The sequence below is a fragment of the Saccopteryx leptura genome, chromosome 13 (assembly GCF_036850995.1).
Source record: "Saccopteryx leptura isolate mSacLep1 chromosome 13, mSacLep1_pri_phased_curated, whole genome shotgun sequence".
Lineage (NCBI taxonomy): Eukaryota > Metazoa > Chordata > Mammalia > Chiroptera > Emballonuridae > Saccopteryx > Saccopteryx leptura.
In genome coordinates, this window is record NC_089515.1 from 13,591,445 (window position 1) to 13,614,012 (window position 22,568).

General features: G+C 36.8%; 1 protein-coding gene across 2 annotated transcripts in view; it reads right to left on the reverse strand.

Annotated features, from left to right (window-relative positions):
• The window catches only part of ATRNL1 (attractin like 1), a 548,672-nt gene that overhangs the window by 447,666 nt on the left and 78,438 nt on the right, over positions 1–22,568 (reverse strand). For both annotated transcript variants that reach the window (XM_066355686.1, XM_066355687.1), the window contains exons 10-13: positions 14,984–15,138; positions 3,861–3,945; positions 1,285–1,493; positions 199–317 (exon numbers count right to left, since the gene is read on the reverse strand). In XM_066355686.1, coding sequence (XP_066211783.1) covers positions 199–317; positions 1,285–1,493; positions 3,861–3,945; positions 14,984–15,138 — 568 coding nt within the window. The remainder of the gene's footprint in view (positions 1–198; positions 318–1,284; positions 1,494–3,860; positions 3,946–14,983; positions 15,139–22,568) is intronic.

Sequence of the window (22,568 nt, forward strand, 5' to 3'; positions counted from 1 at the left end):
AATGACAAAATTTGAGCGACACACAACAGACTGCATTTGCATTGACGACATACTAAGAGAGCAATGCCCTACAAGTTTTCTGATCCTCTTAATGGTGCAAAGCGCTTTTTTTTTTTTTTTACAGTACAGATGAATGGCAAACTAGTCATTACACAGCGGCAGAGACAACGACACCGCCAGTTGCAGAGCGGTACTGACCACGCTGCAGTTACTGCTGGCTGAGACGCACTTCTTGTCATCGCACCACTGACACCCGTTCGTATTGGCCGTGCAGCTGGCACAGTCAGCGTATCGGTAACACCTGTCGTCAGAAGCAGCTACGACACAAACGGGAGACAGAAACACATCAGGCTGAGAAGGAAAATGTCACACGTCCCGATTCACACGTTTTTAACATCTGTTTAAGCATCTCTAAGACATTTCTAAACCATAAATAGAACCGTCAATATCAAATAAGTTCTTCAATATGAAGTCAACTTTGTAGTTAGTTGTGTTTACAGGGTTTTAAATACCTCCTCCCCTCATCTTAATTATTGAGTCTACCAGGATCCTCTAGCCATTTAAAATGCTGGATGTGGGAGAAAAGACTCAAAGGTATTTTAGTGAACAAAATATATTACTATGTCTAAAAGGAAACATTACAACAAAGACTATCATGCTTCACAAAGCTATTTAGAGACATCTGAGTTACAGATGAGCAAAACTTGAAAATACATTTAATTGCAACATTGTAAATGTAAAATACACCCATTTAAAGAAAATTAAACAATTTTGATCCTAATCGTTCACTTATGAATAAATATTTACTAGTACTCTTTTATAAGTTTGCTTTATTTAGTCAATATTTCATATAAAATATTAAATTAGAACATTAATCATCAAAATTATAGAAAAAAATTTTAACTTCAAGGTCTGGCTTGGCAATAATTCAGGAAAGAAAAAAAATACCAAATGCATAATAAATTATTTCTTTAAAACACACAGTATTTCTTAGAAAGGAGTATTTGAAATCATTTTTTTACTTATATTGGAAAATTATATATATGATCATGGGAAGTATAAAATATTGATATGTAGTATTTTTAAAGAAAACTAAAAATAGCTAATATAGATATTAAATTAGTAATTGTTGTCTAGTTCAAACATTAAATTCCTAATTGGAGAATTATAAATTTTAATTTTGGAAACCTACTAAGGGAATTCTCATTAGCAGATGCATGTCTACTACTGGCCAAGTAGAGAGGCTTTGTGGCAGAGATTGGGAAAAGAGAAAAAAACTTTTACCTGTTTTAGGAGGGCACTTCACTTTAAGAATATTATTCATATTCCCAGACTCCCAAGATTCACAGTAATTTTTATTCCAAATACATTTTATCCCTGGACCAGCATTTTCACAAAGTTCTTCCTCTCTAAAAGCCTTGCAGTTTGGAGGCTTGTATACAAGGATATCATTAAGAAGCACACTAGAAAATCCTCCAAATATATACATGGACCTAATAAAAACAAAACAAAAATCTTAAAGAAACAATATGAACAAAAGTCTCTGTTTAATGTATTGGTTTTAAAAATAAATTTAAATGTATATTTTACATTATTTTATCAAGGTAGGAAACAAATTTTTTTAGAAATACACAATAGCTATTCATGGATAATAAGGCACACTTAAGAATTGCTATCTAAAAAGGGACCCTCATTCACTGTTGGTGGGACTGTAAAGTAGTACAACCATTATGGAAGAAAGTATAGTGGTTCCTCAAAACCTGAAAATAGAACTACCTTATGACCCAGCAATCCCTCTACTGGGTATATACCCCCAAAACTCAGAAACATTGATACGTAAAGACACATGCAGCCCCATGTTCACTGCAGAATTGTTCACAGTGGCCAAGACATGGAAACAACCAAAAAGCCCTTCAATAGAAGACTGGATAAAGAAGATGTGGCACATATACACTATGAAATACTACTCAGCCATAAGAAATGATGACATCAGATCATTTACAACAAAATGGTGGGATCTTGATAACATTATACGGAGTGAAATAAGTAAATCAGAAAAAACCAGGAACTACATGATTCCATACATTGGTGGGACATAAAAACGAGACTAAGAGACATGGACAAGAGTGTGGTGGTTGGGGGGGGGGGGGAAGAAGGGAGAGGGGAAGGGGGAGGGGGAGGGGCACAAAGAAAACTAGATAAAGGATGATGGAGGACAATCTGACTTTGGGTGATGGGTATGCAACATAATTGAATGACAAGATAACCTGGACATGTTTTCTTTGAATATATGTACCCTGATTTATTGATGTCACCCATTAAAATTAATAAAAATTTATTTATTAAAAAAAAGAATTGCTATCTAAAATTATAATTTTTGAATACAAACATAAAATTTAGAAATTAGGTAAGACTTTCTTAGTATTTTATTATCCTCTTAGAAAATTTAAAATAAAACTAAAATAATCAAAAATATTTTTAAAATTTCAATTTCAAAAGAAAATCCCAGACAATAACTGAATTGAATAGTATTTACAATTGAAGAGTATTTACAAATAGTATTTACATGCTGTCACAACAGCATTTGTATTTCTAAAAATATTATTAATATAATAAATGGAAAACAACAGAAAATGCTTCAATAATACCTTTTACTTTTTAAGAGAAGTAAAATAGAAATGAACAAAACACAGTTTTTCAACTAGAAGTTATATGTTTACACTCTGAATTTCATTTACTACTATTCTGAAACCGAACTGATGTCAGTTACACAGTTTCATTGTAGTCAACTTCTACCTGCTTTTAGTATCATATTGGATAATTTTTACATAATTTGAGTTAAATAGTAATAAAATGAACTCATTTTCTGTCATTACAAATTATACATTGTAAGCTTATAAATGAGCTAGCATATTTGTACTGTCACTTGAGTCTGTATTACCAAACTTTTGCTATAGAAGTAAAAAAATCTTAACTTATCGCAGGAAGGTAACTTAATGATCAGCCAAATTCCCAATGGGTTTAAGGATACTGAAGTCCAGAGAGGTTAATAGATTTGTCAAAAATCATGTAATTAGTTAATGACAGAATTATAATAAATTCTTCTCGCTACCCTTTCTCTCCAATAGAAATAAGGGGCTAGCCTTTCTATCAGCTCACTTTGATCTTTTTTAAAGAAGACATTCATGATCTGATCTCTGCAAAAAGGAAAGAAGGCAGGATGACTTATTTAAAAGTTTCTGAAGCTTTATCTCAACATCTTTCCCTTAACTCTTCCCATACCCCTTAAAAATATTTAAACAAAAAAGAATAAAGAATATGGTTAATGGTCTACGGCCATACCACCCTGAACACGCCCGATCTTGTCTGATCTCAGAAGAATATGGTTAATGAGCCAAAGGGCACTCCATGGTACAGTAGGGATACATAAAATCTAATGCTATTAAATACAAAGTGTTTTTTAAAAGAATAACAGAATAGACTGACCAGGTGGTGGCGCAGTGGATGGAGCGTCTGACTGGGATGCGGAAGGACCCAAGTTCGAGACCCCCGAGGTCGCCAGCTTGAGCACGGGCTCATCTGGCTTGAGCAAAAAGCTCACCAGCTTGGACCCAAGGTCGCTGGCTCCAGCAAGGGGTTACTTGGTCTGCTGAAGGCCCGCAGTCAAGGCACATATGAGAAAGCAATCAATGAACAACTAAGAAGTCGCAACGCGCAACTAAAAACTAATGATTGATGCTTCTCATCTCTCTCCGTTCCTGTCTGTCTGTCCCTGTCTATCTCTGCCTCTGTAAAAAAAAAAAAAAAAAAAAGAATAACAGAATATGTGGGTAGTATAACTGATAAATATATTTCTTTACCCATTAATGACAACTGCAGAATGTCCAAATCTGTTGACATCTCTATGAAGATTTGGTTTCGGTAATATTTTCCATTCATCACAAGCTGGAACAAAAGAGATCAGAAAAACAAAAATAAAGAAAGAAAGAACAAATTAAGATAAATACTATAAAACAATCTTTGGCCAAATTAATACCACAATACCTAAAGTTGGGAAGACTTTCATTAATTTTCCATGAACTACAATTTAGAATTTTTACTCCGCTACCAGTATTCCTTAAATAAAAAATGAATTTTGCCTAAAATTCCCACAGATAAATTTAAATGTATGAGAATAAAGGAAATAAATGGAAAGAAACTGGGTTTATTTCATATTGGAAAATAATTTCAATGACATATCTTTACCAAGTAAACCAAGTTTCATACAGTAAAATAATACATGAACATCAACACTGGGCAAACCTATTAGAAAGTTAAATCACTAAATCAAACTGTACATACATGCATACAAAGTTAAATGTAATATATAATATTCAGTGAAAGAATGTCTAAGAACATAATCATGAAAATAAAGTATTTATTATGGAACCACAAAAGACCTTGAATAGGCAAAGCAATCTTTCAAAAGAACAAAACTGGAGGCATCATGCTCCTTGCTTTCATTACAAAGCTATAGTAATCAAAACAGCACAGTACTGGCACAAAATCATGAATACAGGCCAACGGAGCAGAAGAGAGAGCCCAGAAATAAACCCACACTTATATGGTCAACTAATTTATGACAAAGGAGGCAAAAATATACAATGGGGAAAAGACAAGTCTCTTCAATAAATGGTGGTGGGAAAATTGGAGAGCTACATGAATAAGAATAAAATTGGACCACTTTCTTACACCATATACAAAATAAACTCAAAATAGACTGAAGTGTTCATGACAGCCTGAAACTATAAAACTCCTAGAAAAAGAAACAGGCAGTAAACTCCCTGATACCAGTCTTAGCAATATTTTTTCAGATCTTCTCTTCAGGCAAGATCATCATAAGCAAAAACAAACAGATAGGTCTATACAAAATTAAAAAGATTTTTGTGCAAAACAAAAAAAGCTGTTGCTCAGTGAATGAAACCATTAACAAAATGAAAAGGTAACCTATTAAATGGGAGAAGATATTTTCCAATGACATATCTGATAAGAAGTTAATATAAAAATACACAAAGAACTTGTATAAGTCAATATAAAAAATTTTAAATAGGCAGAATTTCTGAATAGACATTTTTCCAATAAAGACATACAGATGGCCAACAGACACATGAAAAGATGCTCAACATTACTACTCATCAGGAAAATGCAAGTCAAAACCATAATGAGACATCACTTCACACCTGTCAGAATGGCTATCGTCAAAAGACAATAAAATAAGTGTTGGCAAGAATATGAACAAAAGGAAGTTCTCATGCACTGCTGATGGACAACAGTATAAAAGTTCCTCAAAAAATTTAAAATAGAACTACTATTGGGTCCAGCTATTCTACTTCTGGGTGTTTATCCAGAGAAAATGAAAAACACAAATGTTCATTGCAGCATTATTTACAATAGCCAATCTATGGAAGCAACCTTAGTGTCTATCGATAGATAAAGATACAATGTATGTATAATATATACATAACAGAATATTACTCACACATAAAAAATAATACCTTGTCATTTATGACAACATGAATGGACCTAGAGATTATGCTTAGTGAAATAAATCAGAGAAAGGTAAATACATGATTTCACTTAAATGTAAAATCTAAAAAGCAAAACAAATGTCAAACAGAATAAAATAGAAACAGACTCATAGATACAGAGAATTGATGGTCGTCAGAGGGGAAAGGGTTGTCAAATAAAAAATGGCAACTGCCAATACAACAATAGCTGTCCGGTAAGAATGAATCAAAATTATACCTATTTTTGTCAGATTTGCAAAAACTATGTTATGATGTCACAGAATGTTAGTAATTAATTTGTCATGAGATGAAAAAGGTTGAAAATTGCTGACTTAACATAGTCTTTATGGTTTATCCATGCTGTAGCATGTGTCAGTATTCTCCTCCCTTTTAAGCCTAAATAATATTCCATTGTACGTATATAGAACACTTCATCCATCAGTGGACCCTTGGGTTGCTTCCAACTTGGGCTGAGAATAAGCTACTGTAAAAATGGTGTACAACTACCTGTTCCTGTCACTGCTCTCAATGATTTGGGGTGTACACCTGGAGGGGAATTACTGGATCATGTGGTAATTCTGTGTTTAACATTCTGGGGAGCTTCCATACTCCTCAACATTCCAACCAGCACTGCAGAACGGTTCCAATTTCTCCACATCCTTACTAACACCTATTTTCTATTTCTCGATAATAACCACCCTGTTGGGTGGGAGTGGTCTCTCCTTGTGGGTTTGATTTGTGTTTCCCTGATGGTTAGTGACGTTGAGCATCTTTTCATGTCCTTACTGGCCATCTGTGTATTGTATCTTCTTCACAGAAATTGCTGTTCAACAACCCATTCAGATTTATGCACACATGTGGTGCTATGTGTTCATCTTAATCATGTTACAGCATTTCGTTCTATGACTATCCCGTGTTTACCCGTTTAGCTGTTAATGGTCACTTAGCCTTTTCTCAGACTTTTCCTACTATGAGTCAAGTTAGTATACTCACTATTATCCACACCTTCCTGTGTACATTTTGAGAGTTTCTCTAGGTTGACTTCTAAGAGTAAAATGACTAAGTTTAAGAAAAGGCACAATTTCAACGTCACTATGTTTTGCCAATTGGCTCCCCAAGTAGCTTCATTGTCTTATACTCACACCAGCAGTACATGATGGGTCTTCTTATTTCATATTCTCTCCAACATGAACCTCCATTGGTGTTTTTAGTTTTTACCATTTCTGATAAATGGTTTTATTTTCTATTTTTTCCCAGTTACTGGTGAGATCAAGCATCTTTTTACCTTTATTGGTCATTTGTTTTTACTCCTCTATAAAATCACAGTTCAAGTCATTCGCCTATTTTTCTATTTGATTATTTTTCTTAATAATTGCTTACGAAAGGTTCTGAATACCAACCCTCTGCTGGTCTTCTGCATTAGCATATCTTCTCCTTCCTTGTAATTTGTCTTTTTATTTAGTTACGTAATCTTATTTTACAAATATTTATATTGATACATTACACCTTGGTCAAATGTATGATTTATTTTTTATTCTTAACTCAAGATTTTGAAGATAACCTCTCATTTCTTCTTAAAAGCTATACAGTTTGGCCTTTACTATTTTGATCTTTTAGAAATTTTTTTGCATCTGTTGTAGCTATCTAACTTAATTTTTCCCATATACCACATTTTACAGCTATTTCTCAGTATATTTCCACAGACCAATTTTCCCAGAACCATCTTGAACATTTATCCCTGACCCACTAATTTGTGCCTTTCATAATCTCCGTACTGCTGTGGTTTGGTCTTATTTTGCCTGTTTTTAACTAAAAATATATCTATGCACAGTGAACAAGTCAAATGATCTCACAAGGTTTAAAATTAAGAAGTCTCCTGCCCGGTCTTCTCAATTCCCATTCCAGCATCACACGAGTCAGCACTTTCAATCTAAATGAGAAGCTACAATTCACTTTTATATTTACCTCCTTGTTCTATACGGCAGGCTTAGCTCTTTGTTTCAGATAATAGCTCAGACTTCCTTCGTGCAGATATGTACACTTCCCCTCATTCATCCTCTTTGTATATTTAAATATTGTTTAGATCAATATTATGTATTATTCACAGATAAGCCATGCAGCATGCTATGGTTACATTTTCATTCATTAACATCACTTTATTTTCCCTGCAAATCAGTTTTCCACTTGGGTTTCTCGATATCTGTTGTTGATCCATCCCCATCCGCAGCGGAAAGCCTTACACCTCTCTTCTGGCCACGCCCTGGTACAGGTGAACTGCCTGCCACGGCTCATCCAGTGACCGTGTGTTCAGAGTTTCATGTCCTCAGCTGGCTTTGTCACAGATAATCGTGAGAATATGAAATGGAAGTGGTACCCAAGATCACGCAGGAGCAAGACCACAATGCACAGGACGGCAGCTCACCCAGACCCATCACCTCCCACTGTGGCACCAGTGCTCACCTCTCACTTTACAACTATGGCCACATGGGGCGTCCTCTATGCCCGGATAACAAGAGGAAGAAAACACAAATGGGTCAGCTTGACATGTGGGGGTAGTCAAAAACAGTCATCACCTAGAACAGTGGTCCCCAACCTTTTTTGGGCCACGGACCGGTTTAATGTCAGAAAATAATTTCACGGACTGCCCTTTAGGGTGGGACAGTTAAATGTATCACGTGACCGAGACAAGCGTCAAGAATGAGTCTTAGAGGGATGTAACAGAGGGAATCTGGTCATTTTTAAAAAATAAAACATCGTTCAGACTTAAATATATATAAGACGGAAATAATGTAAGTTATTTATTCTTTCTCTGCAGACCGGTACCAAATGGCCCATGGACCAGTACCGGTCTGCAGCCCAGGGATTGGGGACCACTGACCTAGAAGACAGCCTCCCTCAAGATGGCCTTCAAGAACAGGAAGAAGAAAAAAGCCTCCCGTCTGGCAGTGTGCCTCTGTCACATCGCAAGGAGAGAGAAACGGCCGAGGGCGATGGCGAATGAGCAAGTACAGTAACCCAGGCTGGGAGGGGCATATGGATCAGGGGCTCAGATCCCTGAGGCTGAGGGCTGGGTCATGCCTCCAGGTAAGAAACAGAGACCAGAAGAGGTTCTAGCTGATGGGTAAGGGATGTTTAAAAAGATAACGGAGGATAGACGTGAGAAATATCCGTTGCCAGCCCCGAGACCAGCTGCAGAATCTGGAGCAATAATCTAGGTTTTCCCGGGGAAGAGAGGTCACTAGCATCCTAGAAGAACTTTCCCAAATGGATCTGAAGAAGTGGCTGAGTGGCCCAAAGAATAAATTATATTGACTATGGAAATATACCGACTAATTACACCTTCAGGGAAGGCTTGTGGGCCCATTGCTCGGATCGGTATCACTGACATCATTCAGCCACCTGTCCCTGTGGGCACTGCCTTAGCTCTGGAGAGCTTCCTGGCCCAAGGTCCTATGTTCCTGGGAGTGACCCTCACACAATGACGGGTCAAGGCCTGTTTCATCTTTTGTGCAACCACTCCAATGGGTACTGAGGCCATTAGGTGGGCCTGACCTTTCCCTCTGCCCAGCCCAGCATCTTCCCATTCCCTTTCCCACAAACCTAATCAATACCCTAAACACCAAACTCCATCACACGGTTTGCTTTCCAGAAAACCCGAACTGCGACGGGGTTGTTTACTGCCACAGTGTAATATAACCTGTACTGACTGATACAAGAAATGCAAATTTTCCTCTGCAGTTTCTTAAAATAGCTGGCAAATTGTTTTCACTCATAACATTGTTTGGGAAGAATAGAATTTAACGTTCAAACTTATGAAAAACTAGTTGAGGCAAGCAATTGCGGCATCCACAGACTCAGTACGTGTTTCATGCTGGATGAGATTGGCCCACTTGCCAGGAATTTTCACCAGAATGGGGAGAGATAAAGAGAGATGCATGTTGTTACAAACAGACTTCCCATTTATCCCTTCCAGCTTTTTCAATACCTACTAAACAGAATGTTGGACTAGATAAATTCTGTTGCTGAGTTTTCACATTCTTTTTTTTTTTTTTTTTTTTTTGCATTTTTCCGAAGCTAGAAACGGGGAGGCAGTCAGACAAACTCTCACATGCGCCCGACTGGGATCCACCCAGCATGCCCACCAGGGGGCAATGCTCTGCCCCTCTGGGGCGTCACTCTGTTGCATCCAGGGCCATTCTAGCGCCTGAGGCAGAGGCCACAGAGCCATCCTCAGCGCCCAGGCCAACTTTGCTCCAGCAGAGCCTTGGCTGCGGGAGGGAAAGAGAGAGACAGAGAGGAAGGAGAGGGGGAGGGGTGGAGAAGCAGATGGGCGCTTCTCCTGTGTGCCCTGGCCAGGAATTGAACCCAGGACTCCTGCATGCCAGGCCAACGCTCTACCACTGAGCCAACCGGCCAGAGCTAGTTTTCACATTCTTGATCAGGATTCTCTGTAAAACTTAGATTGGTTTTCCTGCGAGATGTAGAAGTTATCAAATGCCTTAAAGCTCAATATTAAATGAATCTAATTTGTTTATATGTAGTCTACTCCCGTTCTTACATCATAAAGTCTCTTACATTATTAATCTGTCTGACTACAATCTGTATGTGGTCTTTTTTTTTCTAAGAAGAAAATATATTTCCAGAGCACTCAGGTTATCATCGCTTCCTGAAGAGTTTAAGGCTTAACAAATTAAAGCAAAATTCACACAGTTATTGACATCATGAAAACTGACAGTTAATACCATTCCATAACAATAGAAAATCCACACAGGAATAATGAACCAAGTAAAATATACTCTCTGGAATACAGATGTTTTTAAAAAACCGGTGCTACAAGGTAGTAAACATTAATTGACAAACTGTACACTCAATACACATAACATAAAAAATTAGAGCTACTATTTTCTCAAACCCAAATTTCAGAAATCAGAATATTGTGTTGTCAGACTACTGACCTACGAGGGGCCATATAATTACATTAAGAGCTTATGCTGAAATTTAGAGATTGGTTTGTTTTATCAATTATGCAGGAATAGTATAGGTGAAAAATACACACTCATTTGCAAATTTTTCGACAAATACTCATGTTTTTTTTCCTGAAAATACGTATCTGTACTGTTTTAAGGACACATTTTAAAAATCCTTTTAACATGTCACTTGAAATACCAGTTTATAAGTGAGTCTTTGTTGCGTAGTTGAAATACACTAGAGAGAACACAAAGGTTGTGTGTATACAATCAAGTGGACGTAGAGAGCATCTCCTGTTAACTATTTGAATACTAAATTTCTGGGTTTTCCCTAAAATCTTTTTCCACTAGCCCTTAAATGATGGTGCCTCACCGGGTTTTCCCCACTCAGTCAAAACTTTCCAAATATTCTAAAAGAGCCACACTTTTATTTTATTTCATTCATACCCACAGTTTCTCGCAGAGTTTTGTCCCCTGGCATTCATTCAATAAAAATTTACTGAGTTTTTACTGTCTGCCAAGCAACACAGGCATCACTATTTGACTCTCAAACTTAACTGAAATGATTTTACAGGGTTTTAATGTACAATGATATTTCCTGTTGACCTTCTTCAGTAGATATATTATATATTTCCTAATAATGAATCAGACTTGAATTCCTAGAATAAATCCTATTTGGTCATAGTTTATTACACTCTTAAAACACTGTCTCGGCCCTGGCCGGTTGGCTCAGTGGTAGAGCGTTGGCCTGGCGTGCAGGGGTCCCGGGTTCGATTCCTGGCCGGGGCACACAGGAGGAGCGCCCATCAGCTTCTCTGCCCCTCCCCCTCTCCTTCCTCTCTGTCTTTCTCTTCCCCTCCCACAGCCGGGGCTCCATTGGAGCGAAGATGGCCCGGGTGCTGGGGATGGCTTCTTGGCCTCTGCCCCAGGCGCTAGAGTGGCTCTGGTCGCGACAGAGCGACGCCTCGGAGGGGCAGAGCATCGCCTCCTGGTGGGCAGAGCATCGCCCCTGGTGGGCGTGCGGATGGATCCCGGTCTGGCGCATGCGGGAGTCTGTCTGACTGTCTCTCCCCATTTCCGGCTACAGAAAAATACAAAAAACAAACAAAACAAAAAACAAACAAACAAAAACACACTGTCTCAAACTTTACTTCCATTTTAAGATGTTTCGATTCATGAAACTCGTATTTGTAAAAGTTGAAATCTTCAATCAGATCACCTAGTGACACTTAAGAGAGATGTGGAAAAAACAAACAAACAAACCACAAAACAACTTCCTGGTTCCTTCCCCCCCCCTAGAAAACTAACATTATGATGATATTTACTTTCCATAGTTTCAAAGTATAGCTATGTCTAATAGCATGAGATCAACTCAGTGAGATACATTTTTCCATTGCAGCTTTAGCTTATGTTCTTGAAGGTTATCTTCATCAGAAAGATAATGTTCATCTTAAATCACCTGCAGTAATACCACTAATAATTACAAAACATAAGGAAGTTTTCAGATTGAAAATCTGAATTCACGCTTGATTCACAAACTAGAACATTAACTAATATATCATTGTATATGTTGTAGTAGTTGACCCAGTCTCATTTACCAGCTTTGGCTCTATTATCAGCTGCACCCGAATCACTTTTTAAAAATGTAGATGCCTAGTGCGTAATCTAAGAGAATCAAATCATACAGTTTTTTTTCCCCTACAACCTTCAAAAGGGATACCATGTACAGCCACGTTTGAAAATCACCATCACGTGTCTCTACATCCAGCACGCGGAACACACACAGAGAACTATGAAGGTAAGGTTACATTCTCAAAGATTAGTGATATTTGCTATATAAAATTTACTAAGGCAGTAAGGTTAAAAAAGTTCATTTTATGGCAATAAAAAATTAGTATGAGCTCAAAGATTCCCATTTGTTTTAAACACGATATAACACAAGGCAATCAGCTTAAGTATTCAGGTGTGTGCCCGTTAAATATGCCATAAAAATCCTAAAAGAAAAGTACTAAAGAGAAAAATTAGCAACATGGCCTTTTTTTCTTTTCAAAGCAGATCTATTTTATGGTTGGTTCACTATGCAATGATTCTATTTTATTTTCACAAAATATACTGCGTAAGGAAAACAATTATGTTGAAAGGCACTTCCTGACATATGAAACATACTCTTTTCCAGGAAAATATTCCAACACTTGATGAATCAAAACTAAGAATAAATACAGATCTTAGGGGGAAATTTCTTGAAAACTGAACAAAAATAATCAAATAGATAAAATTAAAGAACATTTATCCTATGCTAAATTATATGGTTGTATTATGTTTTAAAAAATGTATGTTAACATATATAGCTATTTAAAATATGTTATTTTTCCTTCAATCTGAACATTTGCTTAAAAAAATGAAACTGGTATTTGCTTTTATCTTTCCACAGCATTAAAAACCATCAGTACGCATAAATTTGTTGCTAAAATAAAGCTTATACATTGGACCTAATCAAACAGCGGTGTATTCAAGTGAAAAGACTATCGTACATTCTGGGAGTGAGAAAAGATAGATCTGCTGCTTACTACCCGCATAGCTTTGAGCAAGTTCCTTTCGTTCTCTTCTGGTTAATATTCTGGAAATAAATCTATAACACTTCATTTCAAGATTATTAGAGAGGTTACAGATATTGCATATGAAGTTCTTAGCCCTTAACATAGTGCCCAGTTCTCAGAAGACACTTAGTAGAGAATAATTAGAACAAAGATAACCCGACCTCTCTCTCTCTCAAACTGACACCTCAAATGTTTTTTCAACTCATTTTAATACATAAAACCTAAAATATGATAATCATGAACCAAATGAAAGAAACAAAAATAAATTCCCAGTATGTAAGCTACAAAAATATCTCAACATTAATTTCTTTATTAAAGTACAGAAATTAGGTGGAAATTCCTGGAAGACTCTTCTGCAAAAAATTATAAGTTCAAAATCTGACTTCATAGATTTTTTTTAATAGATGACTTTATTCATCATAAAGAGGAAAAGTGTTATTTACCAATAATAACAAAATTCTACACCTTTTCTAGTATTTTTTCTCTAAGAAAAACACCTGTTTAATTTTCTAAATAAAATAAAAGAAGAAAAAGAAAAAACAAAACAAAACTTTCATCTCCCTCCAAAAAAACTAAGCCTACTGTCTCATCCTCATAGACAAAAGAGTGTGCTGACAGCCCAGCCAATGAGAGAGCGCGCAGCCAGCTTCCTTCACTACTTCATCTGATCCATTTTCCTGGATCTCAGACACGGATTCATATGCCTCTAAAAACGGAGACAATCCCATGTTCATCATGAAATATCACTTCCAATTATTATTTCAAAAAGTACACATTTAATTATTTAGGATCTAAAAATCCTAACAACAGTGAATTATTTTTAATGATTACAGACAGACACTCTTCGCTTAGAGTTATAAACGCATATTTAACTTTATTACAAGGAATTTTCTTCCAAAAGAACTTAAAATAGTATAAAGATCAAAGTGCTTATTAAGAGTTATAATTTTCTTTATATACGACCACCATTTGAAATAATTATCCAAAGTAGATTATGGGCTGTTATGGTGTTTGAGAACAAAAGTATATACTTCTTACATCTACTAAATGTGTTATTCACTGGTCTCTTTTATTTTTATTTATCATAATGATTCTTAATAGCTTGAAACTGAAATGTTACTTTACATTATCAATGAAAGGTTTTCTAAAGTACTACTAAATATATTTTAAATATCAGCTAAGTTTTATCTATAACATGATATACAAAAATGTTTTTCCTACAATAGTCTATTGCATAGCTAAATTTAGTAATTTCAATAAATATATTCATTTAATATTCAGAAATTGATAGGACTATAGATAACATAACTAAAATTAAATAAACTGTATTAACGCACTGTATTTCCGGTCTTCTGCAAAAGATTAACCACTCCCATTCCTAGTTCTCGGTTTCCATTTTGTCCTCAAATCTTATTTCTTTATTCTACTATCTCTGTCTTCCTTTCTCTACTTCTATTAGTTTTCTATACCGAGTAAGTATATCTGGTGAGTTTAATTTAAATGCATCTTTACTCATCCCCACTATTCCTAAAATGCTTGCATTACTACTATTTGTAATTTACATAATTTGATAGTACTCTATATCTGCCCATTATCAAAACTGTCAAATAAAAGAGACTGATATAGTGCTCATGTAGGAATATAATGTATAAAAACCTTCAAAAAGGACATTCAAACCCAGATGTCACATTTCCCGTCTCCACACTAATTCACCCCAGTTGAGTATGTTCTCCTGGCCCGATACTTCTAGTATGCTGAATAGAGAGAGAATTCCACTCGTAATCTGCCACTGAATCTACCTCTCTAAAATGACATACACACACACTGCTGTTTCCTACTTGGTACAGCCCTAACAGATCTAACAGATACATACCTATGTCATATGCCAGGAAATCGGCAGAAAAACATTTTGCACCGTTACTCAAGGAAGTGTCATTATGGGTATTTCCTCCAAAAATAAGCATAGCTCCATTGATAAGAACAGCTGAATGAAGGTATCTGGCAAACCCACTTTCTTTCAAAATAGTCCTACAGGATAAAATTTAAAAATGTATTACAAAGGATAAAAAGATCTCCCTGATGTTATATATATATATATATGTATATTATATAAAGGATATAAATTGCATATAGAAATTTTCTTGGAATTCTGAAATGACATGCTTAATTCTTAACATAATGTGCTCTAAACTTCAATGTTTTTAAATATATATGGCACCTAAACTTCATATGCTTAGAAAAATATTTCCAGAGTCATAGTACCTTAAAATGCTTTCAGGAAGCACAATATTAACATAATTGTTAATGATTTTATAGAAATCTATATTTGAATTTTGTTTTCATTCATAAAAGTAGGAAACAAGTATTCTTAAAACTAAAAGGCCAATATCATCAGTTTTATATACCAACATAAATAAAAATTAAATATAATAAAATTATTCAGAACTATATTCAGTTATAACTACGTAACTCATATGGATCCCATAATACACTTTTTAACTTTTTAAGTGTAACACACAGAAAGGTGCACTTATCATAAGTCTAAAATTCAGTGATGTCTCACAGGATGAACATAACTAACAATCACTATTCTGATCCTAGTAGCAAAGATCTGTGTTGCTATCTTTGTACTTTACAAAGTGGAATTATATACTTTGTACTCACTTGTATATACTCTTGTTCAAGACTGTTTTTAAGCTATATCCGTATATTGTGCGTCAGTGAAAATCACAATGAATTTTTGAGAAACATTAAAAATAATATAAATCTTCTTTTAATTAATTAATGTGTAACTGGGAGAAAATACTACCAACATATTCTAACAATTATATTTCACCTGAACAAATTGTGCATAACAATATGAATCAATTTTTTATAAATGCTTTAAGTAAATTCTTAGTACAAACAAAGAATCAGAACGTAAACATAGTATGTAGAGTATAGTTAGTAAGGCATATATAGTATCTCAGAAAACATGGATTATACCACCAATCAATGCTTAAAGAATATGGAGCTGACTTCCCGAATAGCAGTATGAGGAGATCAACTCTCCCCAGGGAAAGAATCATAATTGGTAAAAATTATTTTAAAAAAAGAAACCATTTAGGGTCCAAAAATTTTTTTTTACTAAGAGCAACTATAAATATTTACTCAAGAATATCTACTAAGCCTGGCCGGTTGGCTCAGTGGTAGAGCGTCAGCCTGGCGTGCGGGGGACCCGGGTTCGATTCCCGGCCAAGGCACATAGGAGAAGCGCCCATTTGGTTCTCCACCCCCCCTCCTCCTTCCTCTCTGTCTCTCTCTTCCCCTCCCACAGCCAAGGCTCCATTGGAGCAAAGATGGCCCGGGCGCACCTGACCTGTGGTGGCGCAGTGGATAAAGCGTCGACCTGGAAATGCTGAGGTCGCCAGTTCAAAACCCTGGGCTTGCCTGGTCAAGGCACATATGGGAGTTGATGCTTCCAGCTCCTCCCCCCTTCTCTCTCTCTGTCTCTCTCTCTCCTTCTCTCTCTCCTCTCTAAAAATGAATAAATAAAAAGAAATTAAAAAAAAAAAAAAAAAGATGTCCCGGGCGCTGGGGATGGCTCCTTGGCCTCTGCCCCAGGCACTAGAGTGGCTCTGGTCGTGGCAGAGCAACGCCCCAGAGGGGCAGAGCATCGCCCCCTGGTGGGCAGAGCGTAGCCCCTGGTGGGCGTGCCGGGTGGATCCCGGTCGGGCACATGCGGAGTCTGTCTGACTGTCTCTCCCCGTTTCCAGCTTCAGAAAAAAAAAAAGAAAAAAAAAAAAGAATATCTACTAAATTTTACTAAATTTTAGTAAGAACAGCAATAGTCCATGATATCTAACCCATTCCCTGCTCCTATCCTTCCCCCCACACCTCTCCACACACATCCAGTTCAGCAACACAAAAGTCCACTCTGAGCAGGCACATAAAACCAAGAACAGAGAACGCCTGCACCTCTCAGCTCCCAGTCCAGGCCACTGAAACCTAACCAGGAGCAGGAGAATGCCAATACTTCTCAGGCCCCCAGTTCCAAGTGGCAGAAGGTCTATTCAAGGAGAAAGTAGGAGATGTCTGAGTGTGAGCCTCTAACTCACAGGGCAGACACTAAACAGCAGGTCCAGCAGGATAAGGACACAAGGGCCAAACAGTCAGCGCCCCACTCACTCAGAGGTTTCTTACAAAAGAGGCAAGCTGAGAAGAGCCAAGGCTACCGCCCTACCCTGCACCCTACACATAAATCAATGGTGTCACTGTAAGAGGAACAGGCTACTAATTCCAACTACAGGTTCAGATACTGGCTCAGAGGTTTGCCCTCCACAGAGAGAGGCAGGCTCAGAAGAGCTCCAAACTCTTACAAGGAAACTGACTTTATATGAAACACAGAATGGGAAACCTCAAGCCTTTCGGGAACTCTCAAAAAACAATGGAGGTTTTGGTTGTAAGCAATTAAAAGACAGCTGTCAGCTTCACAGGAACAGTAGCTCAAAGGAAGACCAGGTAAAGTCTGCCAGAAATAACCTGGGGGCGGGGGGGGGGGGGACAGCTAACAAGAGCCCTGAGAGGGGTCAGAAACTCAGAGACTGGCACGAAAAATATTCAATAACAAGGTTGACATAATATATATATTTGCTCTCCTTTCTATTCTCACTCTCTTTAAAAGACTTAAGATTATATAAACTAATAGGTATAAAAATATATTCCGTTTTCAACCTATATAGATGTTTTATATGTATATATAATTATACCATGAGAAAATAGGGAAGAAACAGTAATATACAAGTAATGTTTCTCTATTTCACTTAAATCAAGTTAGTATAAATCTGAAGTATAGTCTAAGTTAAGATACACATATACGTTAAACCCTAAAACAATATAACTCTGATACCTAAACTAGACAAAGATAACACAAGGAAAGAACACTATATACTAACATGTTTTTTAATAACATGTTAAAAATCCTTAACAAAATATTAGAAAATCAAAATAAGCAATGTATAAAAAGGATCCTATGCCATGACAAGTGGAATTTATTGCAGGAATGCATGGTTGGGTTAACATCTGAAAAGCAATTGGCGCAGTACACCATATTAATAGAATAAAAAAATGATCATTTAAATAGATGCTGAAAAAACTTGACAAAATCCAGCACCCTTTCAGGATAAGAAACACTCAACAACGTAAGATACAAAAGGGAACTTCTTCAACCTGATAAAGGCTGAATAGTGTCCCACCCCAAAAGATGTATCCATATACAAATCCCCAAAACAACCAAGGTTTAATTTTTTTAAGTGTACACAAACAACTAATATGACAAAATGAATAGAAGACTTGAGCAGAATTTCAAAGAGAGAAATATGAACAATAAACAATGAAAAGATCTTCCATTTCATTAGTAATCAGAAAAATACAGATTAAAACCAAAATAGGACACCATTTCATACCCACCATAGTGGCAAAAAAAATATCTTAAAAAAAAACAAACGGCACCAAATTTTGGAGAGCTAGTAGAGAAATGAGAACTCCCATTCTCCCCTGGTGGGAGTATAGACTGGTAAAATGACACTGGAGTATGGTTGGGTAAACCTGACCATGACAGTCCCTGTGACCAAGCATTAAGGAAATGGCTTAGAGAAACGTGTGAATGAACAATAAAAGACTAAATGAGAACCCTTATAATTGTCCGTAATAGCAAAAGTTAGTACATCCCAGATGTCCATTCACAGCGGAGTAACTTTAAAAAGGACCTATGTTCCCACAACAAGCGTCTCACACAGGACAGTTCTGTCTGCAAGCCCATCATACTTCCCTAAGCCATTCACCCTCCCATCCTCCTAAATGACCGTTCCATACTTTACCCTCTCTCTTCAAACCTGTTTCCTTATTGACACTGCCTGTTCTCATTCTCAGCTGGTAACTTCACTGCCTATTTCACTGAGAATAAAAAGGAGAATCGATATTTTCACCATCTCTCACCCACCCACCCATTAGCTGCAACTGCCTTCCTATAACCTGCCTTCTCCCTGTGAATAGAATGCCCACGCTCCCACAGTCCTAGAAGACATCCTAGGTGCTTACCAGATCCCACAGCTACTTGTTTTCTTAGGAACACCCAGCTAGTGAAGTCTTCCCTTTCTTGCATCATTATTTTTAGCATTTTCTTGATCTTTGCTATCAGCCAACAAATATAACTATTTCTCCAAACTTAAAACCTCTCTTGTCCTTGCCTCCCTGAGCCTCTATGACCCTATTTCTCTCCTTCCCTTATAACTAAGCTCCTCAGAAAATCTGTTAGTACTTTTCTCCAATTCCTCTGCTCCCATCCTGACCAGACTCTATGACAACCGAACTTCACTCCACCACTCCACTGGAACCTCAGGCAAGCTCAGCAAAAAGACTCCAGCCAGCCTGACCTGTGGTGGCACAGTGGAGAAAGCGTCGGCCTGGAATGCTAAGGTCACCGGTTCGAAACCCTGGGCTTGCCCAGTCAAGGCACATAGGGGAGTTGATGCTTCCTGCTCCTCCCCACTTTCTCTCTCTCTTGCCCTCTCTCTCTCCTTTCTCTCTAAAAATTAATAAATAAAATCTAAAAAAAAAAAAAAGACTCCCGCTAGCCAGATGCCATGATCATTGCTTAACTCTCACAATACTTTGCCGGTTGACAGCTTCTGACAAACTCTCTCCTTGGAAGCCCACTCTTGGCTTCTAAGACATCACACTTTCCGGGTAACTCACTAACTGCTTCTTTCCTGTCTCTTTCTAATTCTTTATCATTATCTCTGAGCAGAAATGTAGTATCCAGATTCCCAAATTCCTACATCCAGCCACCTATTTTATATATTCATTAACATGTATAATAGGGATCTCAAATTAAATACAACTAAAACCAAGCTCCTAAAATCTTCCTTCCCACCAAACCCACTTCGACAGAGTTCATCACCCCAATCAATGCCAACTCCATGCGTTCAGGTTTTCAAAAGCCTGTTTCAACTTCCACTGCTCTCCCTCTTCCACTCTATTTCCAGTCCCTTAGTCTAGCCAATCTGTTGGTTCTACCTTGAAAATATATATTTGGAATCCAAGCTGTTCTCATCGTTTGCATATTGCCTCCCTGGTCCAGACACTATTGTCTGTTTCTTAGATTACAGTAGTCTCCTAAATGGTCCTCTTGCTTCTGCTCTTGTATCATGATCACAACACAGCAGCCATGGTGACCCTGGAATGACCCAAGGCAGAGCATTTCATATCTCTGTTCTACACCTGCCACTAGCTTCCCATACAGAGTTAAAGTCAAAATCTTTATAATGCTCTCTATGACTCTTTATAATAGGGTTCCCCATCAATACTCTAAGGCAGTGGTCCCCAACCTTTTTTGGGCCACGGACCGGTTTAATGTCAGAAAATATTTTCACGTACCGGCCTTTAGGGTGGGACGGATAAATGTATCACGTGACCGAGACAAGCGTCAAGAGTGAGTCTTAGACGGATGTAACAGAGGGAATCTGGTCATTTTTTAAAAATAAAACATCATTCAGGCTTAAATATAAATAAAACAGAAATAATGTAAATTATTTATTCTTTCTCTGAGGACCGGTATCAAATGGCCCACGGATTGGTACCAGTCTGCGGCCCGGGGGTTGGGGACCACTGCTCTAAGGTCATTTTCTTCCATTTCACCAAAACCACTCTATGACCCTCTAACCATGCTATACTGGCCCCCTTGCATTCCAAACAATAAGCATATTCCCCTCGCTTTCCCTCTGCCTAGACCAGCTGTCCCTCAGACACCTCGTTCTCTAACCTCTCTCATTTCTTTTTTCAAATGCATTCTCAGTGATGTCTTCTCAGATGACCCTATTTAATGGAACAACCTGAAACTCCCTATCCTCTTCCCATGCTTTCTTTTCTGTCCCTAGCACTTGTCATCATTTAAAATACCTTTTACTTATTTCCATTTTTATAGTCTTCTTCTCCTGATTAAAATATTATCTCCAAGACAGAAGAAGGTTGATGTTTGAAAAGCTCTCTAAGGAAAGCATGCAATGTTAAACAATACATGCAAAAAGTCAAAAACTGACAACTCAGTCATTGGTTTGTTTGCAAATACATACAGACGGGTAAAAAAAAATCTATAATGAAAAGCAACGAAATAATTAACACAATATTAATATGGTTACCTCTTTGGGGGGTAATGAAGGGAATGCCAACATGGAGGCACATGAGGGCTTCCTGGGGAACTGTAATGTCCTCTTTCTTGGTTCAGGTAGATAGAGTGTTTACTTCATTTTTGTTCTGAAACTATGTATATACGCTTTCATATAGTCTTTTGTCCATATGGAATATTTCCAAGTTTATAAAAGAGCACTATGAAAAAAATAAGTACTGCATAGCTCAAAATTACCTTAAAAGGTAAAACTATAGAAATAAAATTTTAAGTGATCAATATGTGATTTTAACCAAGCATTCCAAAATTCCAAGTCTTGTATCATACCATGCTATTTATGAAAACAATACTCATTTCTGCCTATATAATATTGTATGCTCATTTCAATAAATTCCGCTGCTGTACTATTTCCTTATTGTGCATATTTCTATTATTTCCCACACATATATACAACACAGAAGTTTAAATTATCTGTCTCCTTTACTGAGAAAGTCTTAGGATCATTCCCAATACAGTGTTTGATACACAGTTAACAAATTTTGTTGAAAAGATTTCAGACACTCATTATGCAGAGTAATAAGTAAGGATAAACACCATGAATAGCATGTTCATTAGTACTTACTAAAAGGCAAGTTCACATTTATAAAATTGTCCTGTTTTACTTTCCAAAACCTCTGACAGCTAAGTTGTTAAAGAAATCCCCAAAATTCAATAAAATAATAAAATAGCTTTGAATAATTTAATGTAATAAAAAAACCTCCCATTACATTAAATTTAAGAAGCTGGAAAAATATCGTTTCATGTAACCAGATGTAGTATCATTATGAAAACACATTCTAAGTTTATGTGATTTCAACTATTTTTATGTATGACGTTTTAAATAGAACCATAGAAGCTTTATCATTAGACTCACTACCCATCTTAAAGCATTCATAGTAGAAATCTTTTTTCTATCACTTGAAAAAAATAGGGAAAAATTACCAAATGCAGATTACAGCTGTAAGTTCTAAATGATAATGCTTAATATGTTCCTATGTGTTAAATTTTGTTCTGCTTTTTTACAGGTTAAAGGGACACAATTATAGTGGCTAGGACCTTAGCAATAAGCAAAAAGAAAAAATCTGAAGTCTCTACTATCATAGAAAAGTCTTGATATACAAGAACAATAAAGGTGTAGGGTCCTACTGTTAACTTTAAAACATATATGTGTAAAGAATGTTATGAGATCTCTCATTTAACAAGACTAAGAAATTAAACCACAATGGCCCTAGTATCAACAGTCATCACATCAAAG